The 12,354-nt window shown below is 51.6% G+C and overlaps 1 protein-coding gene across 1 annotated transcript in view; it reads right to left on the bottom strand.

Moving 5' to 3' along the window:
• Positions 1-10,872: 10,872 nt before the first annotated feature.
• Positions 10,873-12,354, bottom strand: part of MAP2K4 (mitogen-activated protein kinase kinase 4) — a 48,654-nt gene continuing 47,172 nt past the window's right edge. The window contains exon 10 of the mRNA XM_029960024.1: positions 10,873-11,822. Coding sequence (XP_029815884.1) covers positions 11,709-11,822 — 114 coding nt within the window. The 3' untranslated portion in view covers positions 10,873-11,708. The remainder of the gene's footprint in view (positions 11,823-12,354) is intronic.

The following is a 12,354-nucleotide window of genomic DNA, read 5'->3' as shown; positions in this document are numbered from 1 at the left end:
TGTGCCCAGGCCATGGCTGTGGAGCAGGAGGCTCTGCACAGCCTTGTCTCTTGCCTTGGCTCCTGCTTCCCTCCTGCCCTGAAGCTGCAGTGCCCAGTCCTTGCCCAGCTCTGCTCCAGGGGGGTGAGAGATGGAGACCACCATGTTCATGGTGGCACCTTGGCATGTGCTGAGGGGCAAAAAGCTCAGGAGCCATCGTGGCTGCAGTCTGAACTGGATCAGGCTGTGACCTTGGAGCAGAGAGCTGTGGAGGTTGGAGGCAGGTGTTCAGGAGGCGGGTGCAGGTATCACAGGGATGTGCCATCCCAGTGGAACGGCTGTGTGCCACATCCATGGGACACACAGACATGTGTGATGTATTTTGGTCCAAGGTAGGAGCAAATGGTATGAAAGAACCAGCTGGGCTTTGGAGGGGCTGTTCTGTGCACAGCCAGGTCAGGGTGATCTTCATTCCCCGCCTGATCCAGGAGCAAGGGGAGCCAGACAGGGACACTCAGTGACTGGCACATGGAGCAGGGCTGTGGGTCTGTGTGAGCCTCTGCTTGTGCTGCCTCCCCTCCTCTGCCATCTACCCTCCATCCTTCTACCTATTCCTCAGTCCTCAGCAGTCATCCCCTTCTTCCCGAGTTTACTCGAGTGTCACTGCTCCCCCAGTCCGGAGCAAGGCTACCGGGGAACAGCTGTGAATCACCGAGCCTGGAGGAGCCCGTTCTCCCAAAGCCAGCAGAGAAGGAAGCTCTCCCGCAGTGATGCTCCCATTTGGAATCACCAGCATGTCTCCTATGAGTCTCTGTGCAATATTCTTCCTCAGGCTCTAGCAAGAAGGAGCCTTTGCTTCACTTCTTTGCTTCCACCAAAGAACTTGCTGCAGACTGTGTGATGGACACGTCTGTTCTTTGCAATTCTGGTTTTGCCTAAGTAAATATTGTTGCTGACAAAGATTGTTAAACTATTTACAGACTGAGTGTATTTAATATTTGTGTTACTGGAAGGACAGCACACGGAGATGCAGCCACTGGGAGGAGGTCCAGCCTGGCCATGGCTCCCGTGGCACTTCCCCAGGGATGCTGGAGCTGTCGGAGGTGGCTCTGCAGCCCCGGTGGGGTCCCCAGTCCATGGTGTTGTTGCATGCTGTATAAAGCACGTGGCAGTAGCTTTCAAGTCACTATTTAAAGCACCACTTTTCTACTGTACAAATGTCACAGGGCACTGCTAGGATAGACAATCACAGGTTGCCTTTTTTTAAAAAGAATTTCTTTTTCTAAGTGAGAGATTTTTAGAAGCCAGTCTGTGGAGAATATTCAGAGCACTTGACCCAGAGTAGTGTTAGCTGCTCCACTGCAGCCTTGTACAGGGCTCTCCAGGTAACTTTCTCCTCTCAGCAAATGTATTTCCTTATTTAAAGGGATGCTGTCAGCTTCAAACCTGTAAGCAAGCACATTTCCTTACCTATGTTACCAGCAACACTTTCATTATTAAAACCCTTGTCTTGCCACTCTGTCTACTTGCAGTTTGCTGTTTGATTTCACCACTGGGACAGCCACAGCCATCCCAGCTGCCACCATCTGGTGCCAGCTCCATGCCCTGGGACAGCTACAGTCCTTCAAGGGCAGAAGTATTTCTTTCACAGCTGTGGTTTCTCCTGGAAGATTCCTGAACACAGCAGCCGGAATCTCTTGTTTCTGCTGGCTCTTTCTTCTGTTGGCTCTGATTTTGCTTTGTTCTCCTGCAGACCCCACTTCTCTGGTCAGGGTCCCCTTCAAAGGCAGTGGTTGGCACCCTGCCCAAGCCCCTTGGCATTTCTGCCAGCACTGGGCTCGCAGCCAAACCTCCTGCTGCCCTCAGGCAGAGCAGGCTTCCCTCTCCAAGGACCTTGGCTCCTTCTCCCTAGGAGGACCTTGGCTCCTTCCCCCTGCTACCCCTGCGTCTATTCCAGGTCCATCGCATTTTCCTTTGATTAGAAAAGATTCCCCAGGTATTTGCCCACCTGTGTGCAGGGAGGGACTACCCAGGTGGGGCACAGGGAGGCTGAAGCTGGAATGGTCCTGAGATATGGCTCAAGTGAATATGAAAAGATGTAGATGAACAAATAACCTATGTTCCTATGAACATCTTTTAAGCTTTAACCCACATCCTGCAGCCAGCTGTGCTGTGATAAACTGCATGGGCTGAGCCAGGTCATGGTTACTCAGAGAATGAGACAAGACAGCCTAGGATTGTTCCAGGAATAGTGATGCACTGGACCACTCCCCTGCCCTGCTGAGGAGAGCCTGCCTGTGCTGCTGCACCTGCAGAGCAGCTGGGAGCCTGTGCTGCCAGTGCCCCCTTGTAAAAGGCAAAAAGCAGAGTGAGTGGTCCAGGGAGTCACAGCTCTGAAGTGCAGGAAAGATACCTGTCAGGTGCCAAAGTTTGGAGCAGCGCTTCTGGGGCAGCTGAGTCCAGACCAGGGACCTGCTGCAGGCAGAGGGAGGGATCAGAGGGTCTCCTGAGGTCTCCTTCCAATCTCCAAACAATCCCAGTAGCAAATCCTGCATGGAGAAGAGCTCAGCCCAGCTCTGCCCCAGCCAGTGGCCCTCCAGCCCCACCAGAGCAGCCTCCTGGGAAAGCACACTGGGATGGGACAAGCTCTTTCCTCGCATTGCCTTGGGTCAGTTCATACTCAGCCTTCCATGTGTAGGTGATTTTCCCACACAGGTTGTCCCAAGGAATTTAGGGTTCTGGGATTTTCCTTCCTCTCAATACCAAGCTGAATGATCCCAGTGATGTCCCACTCTCTCTGGGCCTTAAGTCCTGAAAAATAGAGGAAATACAAAGCAAAAAAAAAAAAAAAGTTCCAATTGTCAAATTAACATTTTTCATGCCTGTATGAGGTTTTTAAAATGTGAGCTCAGTGTTTCCATCCAATGTTTCCTCCACAACAGGCACTGACACATCCACAGCATCTCTCCACCAGCTCCCAGGTCAAGATAGACTGTGGTTAAAGCACAGTTTCTCTCCCCAGTGACATGGGGAAACAATACCTGTTTCTCAGCCCTTCTGCCCTGGTGGGGTGGGATGAGGTGGCAGCATAAGTAGGAACTTACATGTGCCCATCACAGAACCCTGCACATGGAGGGGACTAAAAGCCCCAGAGCCCGGTGCCACAACTGGAGTGCATTCCACCACTCCCTCACCCTGTGACATTCACAGTAGCACCCCCAGGACCCCTTGCTGCACCCCACCCCACCCCACCCTTGTGCCACCTCCACACCACCAGCACCCCCAGCCCAGTCCTCAGGGCCCCTCAGGTTCCTCTTGTGCAGCCCTGGCACCTCATCACCCACCCAGAGCCACCACTGCCAGCGGGTGCAGCCCCTCACACCTGCTCAGCATCCCCCTCCCCAAGCACACTGCCACCCTCCACCCATCCAGATCCCTCTGCTCATCCCTGGCCACCTCCCCCAGAGCTTCTGCCCACCCCAGACTCACTGGGGAGGGGAACTGGGGACACACCAGGGCCATTCCTCACCCATGCATGGACCTCTACGCCCCCGACCTGCTGTCACCCGCCTGTCTGCAGCACCTGAGGCCACCTGAGGCTGTGCAGGATGGGCAGAGGGTCTTGGGGGCTTCAGCAAAGGCAAGTTCTGGTTTTAAAGCCCAGACACTTGTTCACTCTGGAGCACTGGCAGGGACCCAGCTCTATGGCCAGGGGTTTTTAGACCCTAAGAACTACCTGCACACCTTGGCTGTGTGTCCTTCACAGAGTTTTGGTTTTTTATATCACAGCACTCCCACCCTCAAATTTCTACCAATTCGTTGCATGCAAGTTAGGAACTAAGTTCCTTGTATTCCTACCAATTCCTTACACTTAACACTTTGTTGCAGATGAAAGGAAACATGTTTTTATACAAATCCATGAATTTATTGGTAGTTTCATTAACATATTAAGCACAGAACTAAAGAATTAGGTTTACTTAGTTCAAATGACCGTTAGAAGTTAACATACACCGGAAGTGTTACATACAGTAAAAATCAGTGCTCACAGACATACTTGTGCTCCCCTTTTTCTGGAGGCCCTGCTCACCTTCCACTGCCTCTCTGGGGCTTTCAGAGTGGAGGAGGGTGTGGGGTGTTGTAGCACAAAGCAGCAGCCTCAGCCTTTGCCTGGAGGAGCGCCTTTGCAAACATGCTCATCCTTCCTTGGTTTGTAACCAACCCCACATTACACCTGAATTGCTGTATCTGTGATTTCCTTCTGCCAGAGGCTTGTTTTTGTTCTCTTTGTTTAAGGCTAGTTTTACCCTACCCCCAAATCCCATCCCTTTGATGACCAGTGACCACTGCTGAGGTGTTTGTAGCCTCAAGAACCCTGTGCCTCTTCCTGCAACCTCTGCTGTCATGTCTTGTCCTCCAAAGCCCATTCTACTCCAGCTGCACAGAGGATATTTATACACAGCAGAACTACTCAGTACTACCGGTTATTAGTTGAAAAATTTATACCAAAGCAGCAGTAGCAGCAGCAGCAATGCATTTACTGGGCTCCAAGGCAGCAGCAGCAGAGGACCCCAGAGGAGGCCCAGGAGCATCTTCTGCACTGCTCACCTGGGGATAACATGTTCTCCAGGGACACCCAAATCTCTCCTACCCAAATAACCCCTCCCCGGTGCCACCTTCAGTCAGCACCTGCCAGGAGCTCTGCCCCCTCTCTGGAAATGTTCTGACATCCAAGTCACACGTTGGTGCTGTGATCTCACCAAAAAGGTGGCTTCAGTCGCACTGACATTTCTTCAGGAAGCAGGAATTGGCTGGATTTCAAGGTGGTTTCCACCAACCCCTTGAAATTGGGATGAGGTTCAAATGTCTTCAGGAAGTCACTCTGATGTGCAGTTCCAGGAATCCTTCTGTCTCTGAATCCTTCTGTCCTCCTTTCTTACTTAGTTCCCTCCTGCTTTTCCAGCTCAAGTCTGGGTGCAGAGGGAAAAAGAAAGAAACACAGGATGCTGGTGCAGGGAACCAGGAGATCAGCTGTGAGCTACATTATGCACAGGCTGGAGCCACAACATCCCACCATTCGCCAGCACAAAGGGTCTTGAGGGGAAGCCATACAAGGATTGGCTGAGGGAGCTGGGCTTGTTCAGCCTGGAGGAGACTGAGGGGAGACCTCACCAGGGTCTGCAGCTTCCTCCCAAGGGGATGCTCACAAACTGGAGGGCTCATCAACTGGTTCTGACAATGTCTGCAGGGCCTCACAATGAAGCTCTTTCTTCTCAGAAAGTTGCAACAGCCTCTCAAGATGGATCACCTGGAATCAGTCCATCACGGAGCTGTCAGGGTGCTGTAGTAGGGGGGTTGCTAGCCCATTCTGAACCTGGTGAGAAACCTGTTTTTCTTGGAAGCTCAGGCAGGATCTCCCCCTCTTCTCAAATAATCTGATTGAACATGACCTGCACTGCCACATTGGCTGCTTCCACCTCCACCCAACAAGCTGCTCTCTCCTGTCTGGCCAAGGCACAGAACTGCCTGCATGGTCAGATAGCAAAGTAAATTTTTCCCCGGAGGCACAGAGGGAATTGAGGCATCTGAATTTTGCTGGCCCTCATTTTCCTCTTGACTTTCTATCTGTGAGAACTGACTTATGTTGAGTACGGGCCAAGTCTAGGAAAAGGCGGTACAGAGCAGAAGTGCTTTGGTCAGGACAACAGGGCATGGTTGCCAGGGAGCCAGAGCAGGAGTCTGGTGTCCAACGAGGTGCTGGGCTCACACAAAGCACTGCCTCTGATGGTTTTCAGTGTAGCTCTGGTGTCTGCGCCCACAGGCACAGGCACAGGCACAGACAGCCCCACAGATATCACAGACTTTACCACACACAGCCTTGCCAGCCAGCACTCCTCAGGTGTGAGAAGCTCCTTCCTGCACATACCAACCCCTTCCAGCCCTCCAGAGCCTGCCTGCTTATGCTTTTGGGACTGTTGACACAGCTACATGTGCGGAGTGACAGCCCTGCACTCAGCTCTGCTGCTGCAGATGAGCAGGGATTTGCTGTCTGGACATGCCCCATTCTCCTGATGGTAAGGCCTGTCCAGCCTTTCCATCTGGGACTTTTGCAAAGACAAAAGCTGTCTGGCAGGTGCCCCACAGAGCAGCCCTGCTGTTCTATTTCCAGTACAACGGTGCTCTGTTTCTCCAGGAGAGGGAGTTTGTGCTTCATCCTCTTCTCCAAGCGCTTTGCACAGCTTTTAACATAAAGAAAAAATTTCGGTAGCTGTTTTCTTATTCCTCAGAGCAGCCCTTCCTTTCCCTGGACCCTTACTATGCTCAAAGCAATGGCCACGTGTGTGAATTCTATCAGGAGTCAAAGAGAAAATGGAGTTGTGTTGAAAAGCAGCACCTATGGTATTAACAGAATCCCACAATCCTTGAGGTTGGAAAAGCCCTCCCAGCCCATCGAGTTCACCCTGTGCCCACCTTGTCCCCCAGCCCAGAGCACTGAGTGCCACGGCCAGTCAGTCCTTCCTTGGACACCTCCAGGGGTGGGGACTCCAAACCTCCCTGGACAGCCCCTTCCAAGGCCTGACCACTCTTTCCAGGAAGAAATTCCTCCTGATGTCCAACCTGAGCCTCCCCTGGCACAGCTTGAGGCCATTTTCCTCATTCCCCGAGAGCAGAGCCCGACCCACCCACCCCCCCCGGCTCCCCCCTCCTGTCAGGGACTTGCAGAGAGTAAGAAGGTCCCCCCTGAGCCTCCTTTTCTCCAGGCTGAGCCCCCCCAGCAGCTCCTCATCAGAACTGTGCTCCAGACCTTTCCCCAGCTTCGTTCCCTTCTCTGGCCACGCTCCAGCCCCTCAATGTCCTTTTCATCACAAGGAGCCCAGAACTGGACACAGCACTGGAGGTGCCCTAGCAGTGCCAGCACAGGGGAGCCCTCTGTAATACAGGCCTGAACCCTTCATTTGTACTCACCTGGCCACCAAAGGAGACGCAGGGCTGGGATGAAGACCAGGGGAAGCCATGCCAGAATATTAGTGGGAATACAACCTATTCAATTCGAAGTGCTCCTGACAGGACACCAGCACATCTGCATTCACCCTGCTTGGGTCCAGGCAGGTTTGAGCTCATCCAAACCTCAAAGCTGGTCTTGGAGCTCCCCAGACACACAATAACCATAACAGACCACAGTGTGCTCTTTTGGATGTTATCTGATGCTTGGTGAAACTCTGAGAAGCACCTCAGCCAGGCCAGTGGGCACAAAGGTGTGAGGAACTGGTGTGAGGTGCCAGTCTGGGCCACTGAGCAAAGGCAGTGGCCAGTGGCTCCAAGTCTTCTGGAAGGCTGGTCCAAACACTGGCTCCTCAGCCTTGGCACCAAATATGGAAAAACAAAGGGAGAGGCTGTGTGGACTGTGGTGTCCACAGGAAGAATCCCAGCTCCGGGGCTGGAGAAAGCCATCATATGTCACTCAAGCAAGGAAGGTTGGGATTGTCCAAGGGCTCTCAGGAGCAGTAACAGTGGCACTGTGCAGACATGGATCCTGTTGAAGACAACAGGGGCATCTGGGACGTGGTGGGAGGTTTTCTGTACCATCTCAGCAGTGACACTGTGACAATGGGACCCTCAGCAATGGAGTGAAGGACAGATGGGCAAGAGAAGAGTCCAGAGGAAAAATGGAACATGAGTTCAACAAGAAGCAGCGGAGAGGAACTGAAATGTCTGCAAATATGTTCCCTCCTGTATGTCAGTCACAGGGGAACAGAGCTGAGAGGGATCCTCTCCCTCCTGCAGAGCACAGGAACACCCTGTGCAGGGATGGGCAGGTGGACTCACATGCAGCCACCAGCTTCTGTCAGGTCCTTCAGCTGTGACAGCTTCCTCAGGGCAAATCCCAGGATGCAAAGGCAGGCGGCAGTGCCAAAGGAACAGAGTCCCAGAGCAGCCCCAATCCATGGAACTGTAAGATGAGGATCTGGGTTCTCCAGTGGCTGTCCAGCAGGGAAGGACCCTCCCTGGTGTGTGCTCAGACTTTGTCTTCTGCCTTCACCAAATGAGCGATCTTGGATTCTGACTGAAGAGTGAGGATAGCAGGTGATCCAAAATTCTCCAAAGTATTATGCTGGCAACAAGAAGTTCCAGAAAAGGGTTTGGTGTGGTGCAAACATGGAATTTAGGCAAACTGACAGACTGCAGGCACGTGAACCTTTCCCACTGTGTATCTCTATACAGTAAGACTTTCTTCAGCACCATGACCTGCCTTCCTTTCTCTTGACACAACTGTCACCCTCCAAGTGATGAGACACTGCAAGGGCTGATGCCAGGCGATCCACCCATTCCCAAGTACTCCTGATCCTGAGCTGTGGCATGACCAGTGATCCCTGCAGGATGCTCTGGCTTTCACCTCTCTGAGCTGGGCACTCCTGGGACCATCCCATCCATGCAGGTGGAGCAGAACAGGCACTCGTGGCTGGGCCCTCTACCCTGACACTCTTCTTTCCCAGTGGGGCTCCTGGGCTCCACTTGACAGGGCAGACTCCAAGCCCTCCATAGCTTCCAGGCAGGAGAGACACTTATCCCAGCACCAGGCAGTAGGAATTACCTGGGGTTCTGAGATATCTGAGCTCTGCAGACCTTGGCTGCTCTTGCAAAACTGAATCAGCCTGCAAGACTGGGAGTATTGGCTGCCCTTTTCCTGGGGCATGGGCACAGCCACCTGCCCTCCTCACAGGTCCTGAGAAACTCCAGAACCTCCGAGTGCCCACCTGAGAGGCACCCACATCATACAGAGGGCCCAGCAGTCTTCCAGAGAGAGAGAATATATCCAGGGCTCCCTACACTTCTTTTATTTAGCACAACCAGATTCAAAGGCTGCTTCCCTCCTCCACCTGGAGGACAGACCCTGAAGGCAGGTATTCCACAGCTCTTAGTGAACGTTCCCATTCATGTCTGACCTCACAAAATGAAAATAACAAGGTCACAGTTGCATCTTAGTTTTATTACAACCGACCTGCAGGCAAAAGGATAGAATTAGTACATAAACACTCTGATCCATGTATAATAGCTTAAATAGAGGAGGAAGTCAAACCAGGATACCAGATAAAATATTGGGAAGCTCTTTGAAGCAGTTATGTTCCTGAGCTTCATTTTACAGACAATAAGGCAAAGTCCCTGCACATCAGCTTTTTGATATTTTTTTATACATTTTTTTCTATGGTACAAGAAAAAAATAACCAGAATTCACAATGTACAGTTCTTACACTATTTTCACAGCTTCTGAACACTATACACCTTTTTTCTTTTTTTTTTTTTTTTTAACAAAGATACATTGCAATCAATTGTGCACCCTTAATAATTGGTATTAATCTATGTTGAATAGGCTAAACCTGTCCTGTATGGTCACCCAGGCCACAGCACCTCAGCCCTGACTGTCACTGGCAGATCAGAGCTTTTCCTTTCCATTCCCAGCAAACTGGTCCTGCTGCTTGAGACGGGTCAGCACCAGAGCACAGGCCCAGCCCTCCCGAAAGGGCAGAGCAAGGCAGGTGCTTGTGTTCTGGGTGTGCTGGCCTTCTGAAAGGTTTCTGGGCTCCCTGTCACTGGGGAGATGCACAGTGGAGGCAGACAGCCTGTGCACGTGTGGCTGCCCTTGCCCCATGGGACACAGAGGGTCCATGGTCCCATTAGAGGGTGCTGAAGGCTGGAAAGAGGAATCACAGCTCCATGGGGAGTTACCTGAGAAAGGCTCTGGGCTGAGGGCAGAATCACTTCACGCGCTCCATGTACGGGTTCAACTGACTCTTCCGTGGGATGCACCAGAGCTGCCAGGAATGACCAGTTACTCCAGAAAGCTCTGCCTTGTCTGTTTTGGGAAGACTTTGGTGACTACCTCGCCTGAGGAGCAGCCCAAGAGGAACAGAGTCCAGGAAGGCCAGGACTAAGGGATCCCCAGGGCTCACACCGGCCTCGGTGCCAGTGGGAGACGTGCAGTGCTGCGAGATGTCACCTCTGTGGTGCAGGAACACCAGCTGTCCCAGGAGCATGGCTTGGCTCTCATTTCCCAGCTGGGATGGGCTGGTCTTCGGTGCTCCCGCACCAGCCTGGTTTGCACTCGGTAGCTTTGGTTTGAAGCCCTTCCTTGGGGTCCTGCCAGCACCACAGTGCCCTCACTCCCACGGCAGCCTGGGTCCAGGTTGGCTGCAGAGCTCTCACAAGAGGTTGCTCCAACACTGGTGAAGTCCTAGCAAGTGCCTAAACCAGCCCAAAATGGAAAGCAGAGACCCTTGTAGCTTCCATTTTATCCCTGGTGTGCTACTCAACCTGAAAACTGCAATGTTTGGAGAAGTTTTCAGGAAAAATTAATCTCTGAAAAATACGTCAATTAAAACCAACAGAATAAAGCCTGATGTGCTGCTTCACTTAGGAATGGGCCAGAAGATGACAGCTTGCCCGGCCTTGCTGGGCCAGTTAAGAATCCTCAAGGCATTAGACACTCCCTCATCTCCTTCTGCACCCACCAGTCTCAGGGAGGTTCACTCCAGGGTGCAGCAACAGGAGTTATGGAGGGTCACAAAAGAGGTTCAGTATCCAGAAGGTGGTGAACAGTCTCCAGCAAGGTCAGCAGAGTGTGATGGGCACAGAGCCCGTGGCAGCCCAGGACACCCGTCCATCCTGCCGGCAGTGGCGAGACAGAAGAGCTGAGGTTTGGACTCAGGAGGGACCTGGGCTGGGAGGGCTGGGCCAGTGAAAAGGCAAGAGCACCAGGGCTGGGGACAGAAGGAACACGACAAACAGTGGCCAGAACTCACAGCACACTAAAGCAGCTGCAGCCTCTGTGGACAGCACTGGGCAAAGGCAAAGCAAAGCCAGAGGGTGGTGAGCACTATAAACCAGGTCACAAGCAGGTTAAATTCAATCAAGTAGTTTAATAATTCTTCAGGTCAAAGGTCTTATCTTACCAGGTAACAATTTACAGGACACCTAGTTAAGAGTGAAGAGTGGCTGGCTTGGTAAAAGGAGGAAGAATACATTATGTCCCATCTCAATAGTTTAATGTTAGCCTCTTTCAATGCAACATATTTTTGGTAAAGACATATTCACTATATTTAACATGATCTCTCTTTAACAGGAAGTTCAGCTGAGCACACTGTCCCCAGAAAGTACACTGCGACTGTAAAGCAACAGAATTTCATAGCAGTAAATCTATTGCACTTTGTGAAGAATAAAATTCTCCTTTGCCTTCCCAGCTCCAGAAGGCAAAGCATCTCGTTGGTTAAGCAAGTTCTTCTCCTGCCAGGCAAAGTCTCTTAATGTTCAGACAGACAACGCCTAACTTCTGTTTGTTTGCTTTTTATTATTACTTGAAACAACAATTGGAAGAGTTTGAGAGAAAAATCTTTCCAGTAGCTGCTGAGAAGTTCTCCAAGTTTTGAGTCTAGAAATTAATTTTAGGTGCTATCCAATCACGGTCAACAAATAAATGTACTTATTTCCACATTTCATGAATATGTCCACAAAAGAGCAAGATGAGGTCTCTCTGTGACCAACACTAACACTGTGTGATCAGGTATTACAGGGATGCACTTTATATGTGACAACAGTATACAGACAGGATGGAAATAACACCAATATTATTGCACATGGTGTCTGGGCGAGCATTAAAAACACTGCAATATGTGATGAAAATTCTTTACAGCTTGTTTCCCTCAGCCCTTTTTCTAGAGTTTGATGTAGCAGCAATATCAATCCACGTACATTGGAGAGCTGGGAGTTGCTGGCATTTGATCCAGGATTTTACAAACATAGCATGCAACATCCACTGTGCGTTCCTCATACATCAGGATGAAAGGATGTTTCTGAAATCAGATAAAAAACAAGGTTACAAGTTGCCCTCCTGCCACATGCTGGCTCCCCAGATAAAAGCTGAGCAGGTGATTTTGCCTGGTGCAAGAACACAGGGCTTAGTGGTGGCCACAGGACACAGCTTGCTCTGTGGCTTTTCCACATTGGGAATCTGTCTTTAATGTGGGAGGTTAATGGAGGTAGGACAGGACTCTAGAGTGTCAGGAGCTGATAGGAGAGACAGGGAGTGGCTTGTGGAAGTCAAACCCAAGCCCTGCTCTCCTGAACCCTGACTCTCAGCTCTGCCCAGGAGGCCGCACTGGCCAGACCCAGCTCAGAGCAGCGGGTTTGTAATGTCAGGGTGGCCCTGGGCCGGGACACCAGGCAAACCCCTTTCACAGCCCTGCAGGGACCCTGATCTGATGCCACAGGGCACCTTCCCCTGCTGATCTCTCGCCTTGCTGGACAGACACCCATGGCAGTGGCATGGAGGTGGTGCTCCTCCTCCAGCCCTGGAGCTGAACACCCTGCCAGGATGGCCTGAGG

Source organism: Manacus vitellinus, unplaced genomic scaffold, assembly GCF_001715985.3.
Source record: "Manacus vitellinus isolate BGI_N305 unplaced genomic scaffold, ASM171598v3 scaffold_24_pilon, whole genome shotgun sequence".
NCBI lineage: Eukaryota > Metazoa > Chordata > Aves > Passeriformes > Pipridae > Manacus > Manacus vitellinus.
The sequence above is the reverse complement of the archived record's forward strand: the minus strand, read 5'-3'. Positions and strand labels throughout refer to the sequence as shown.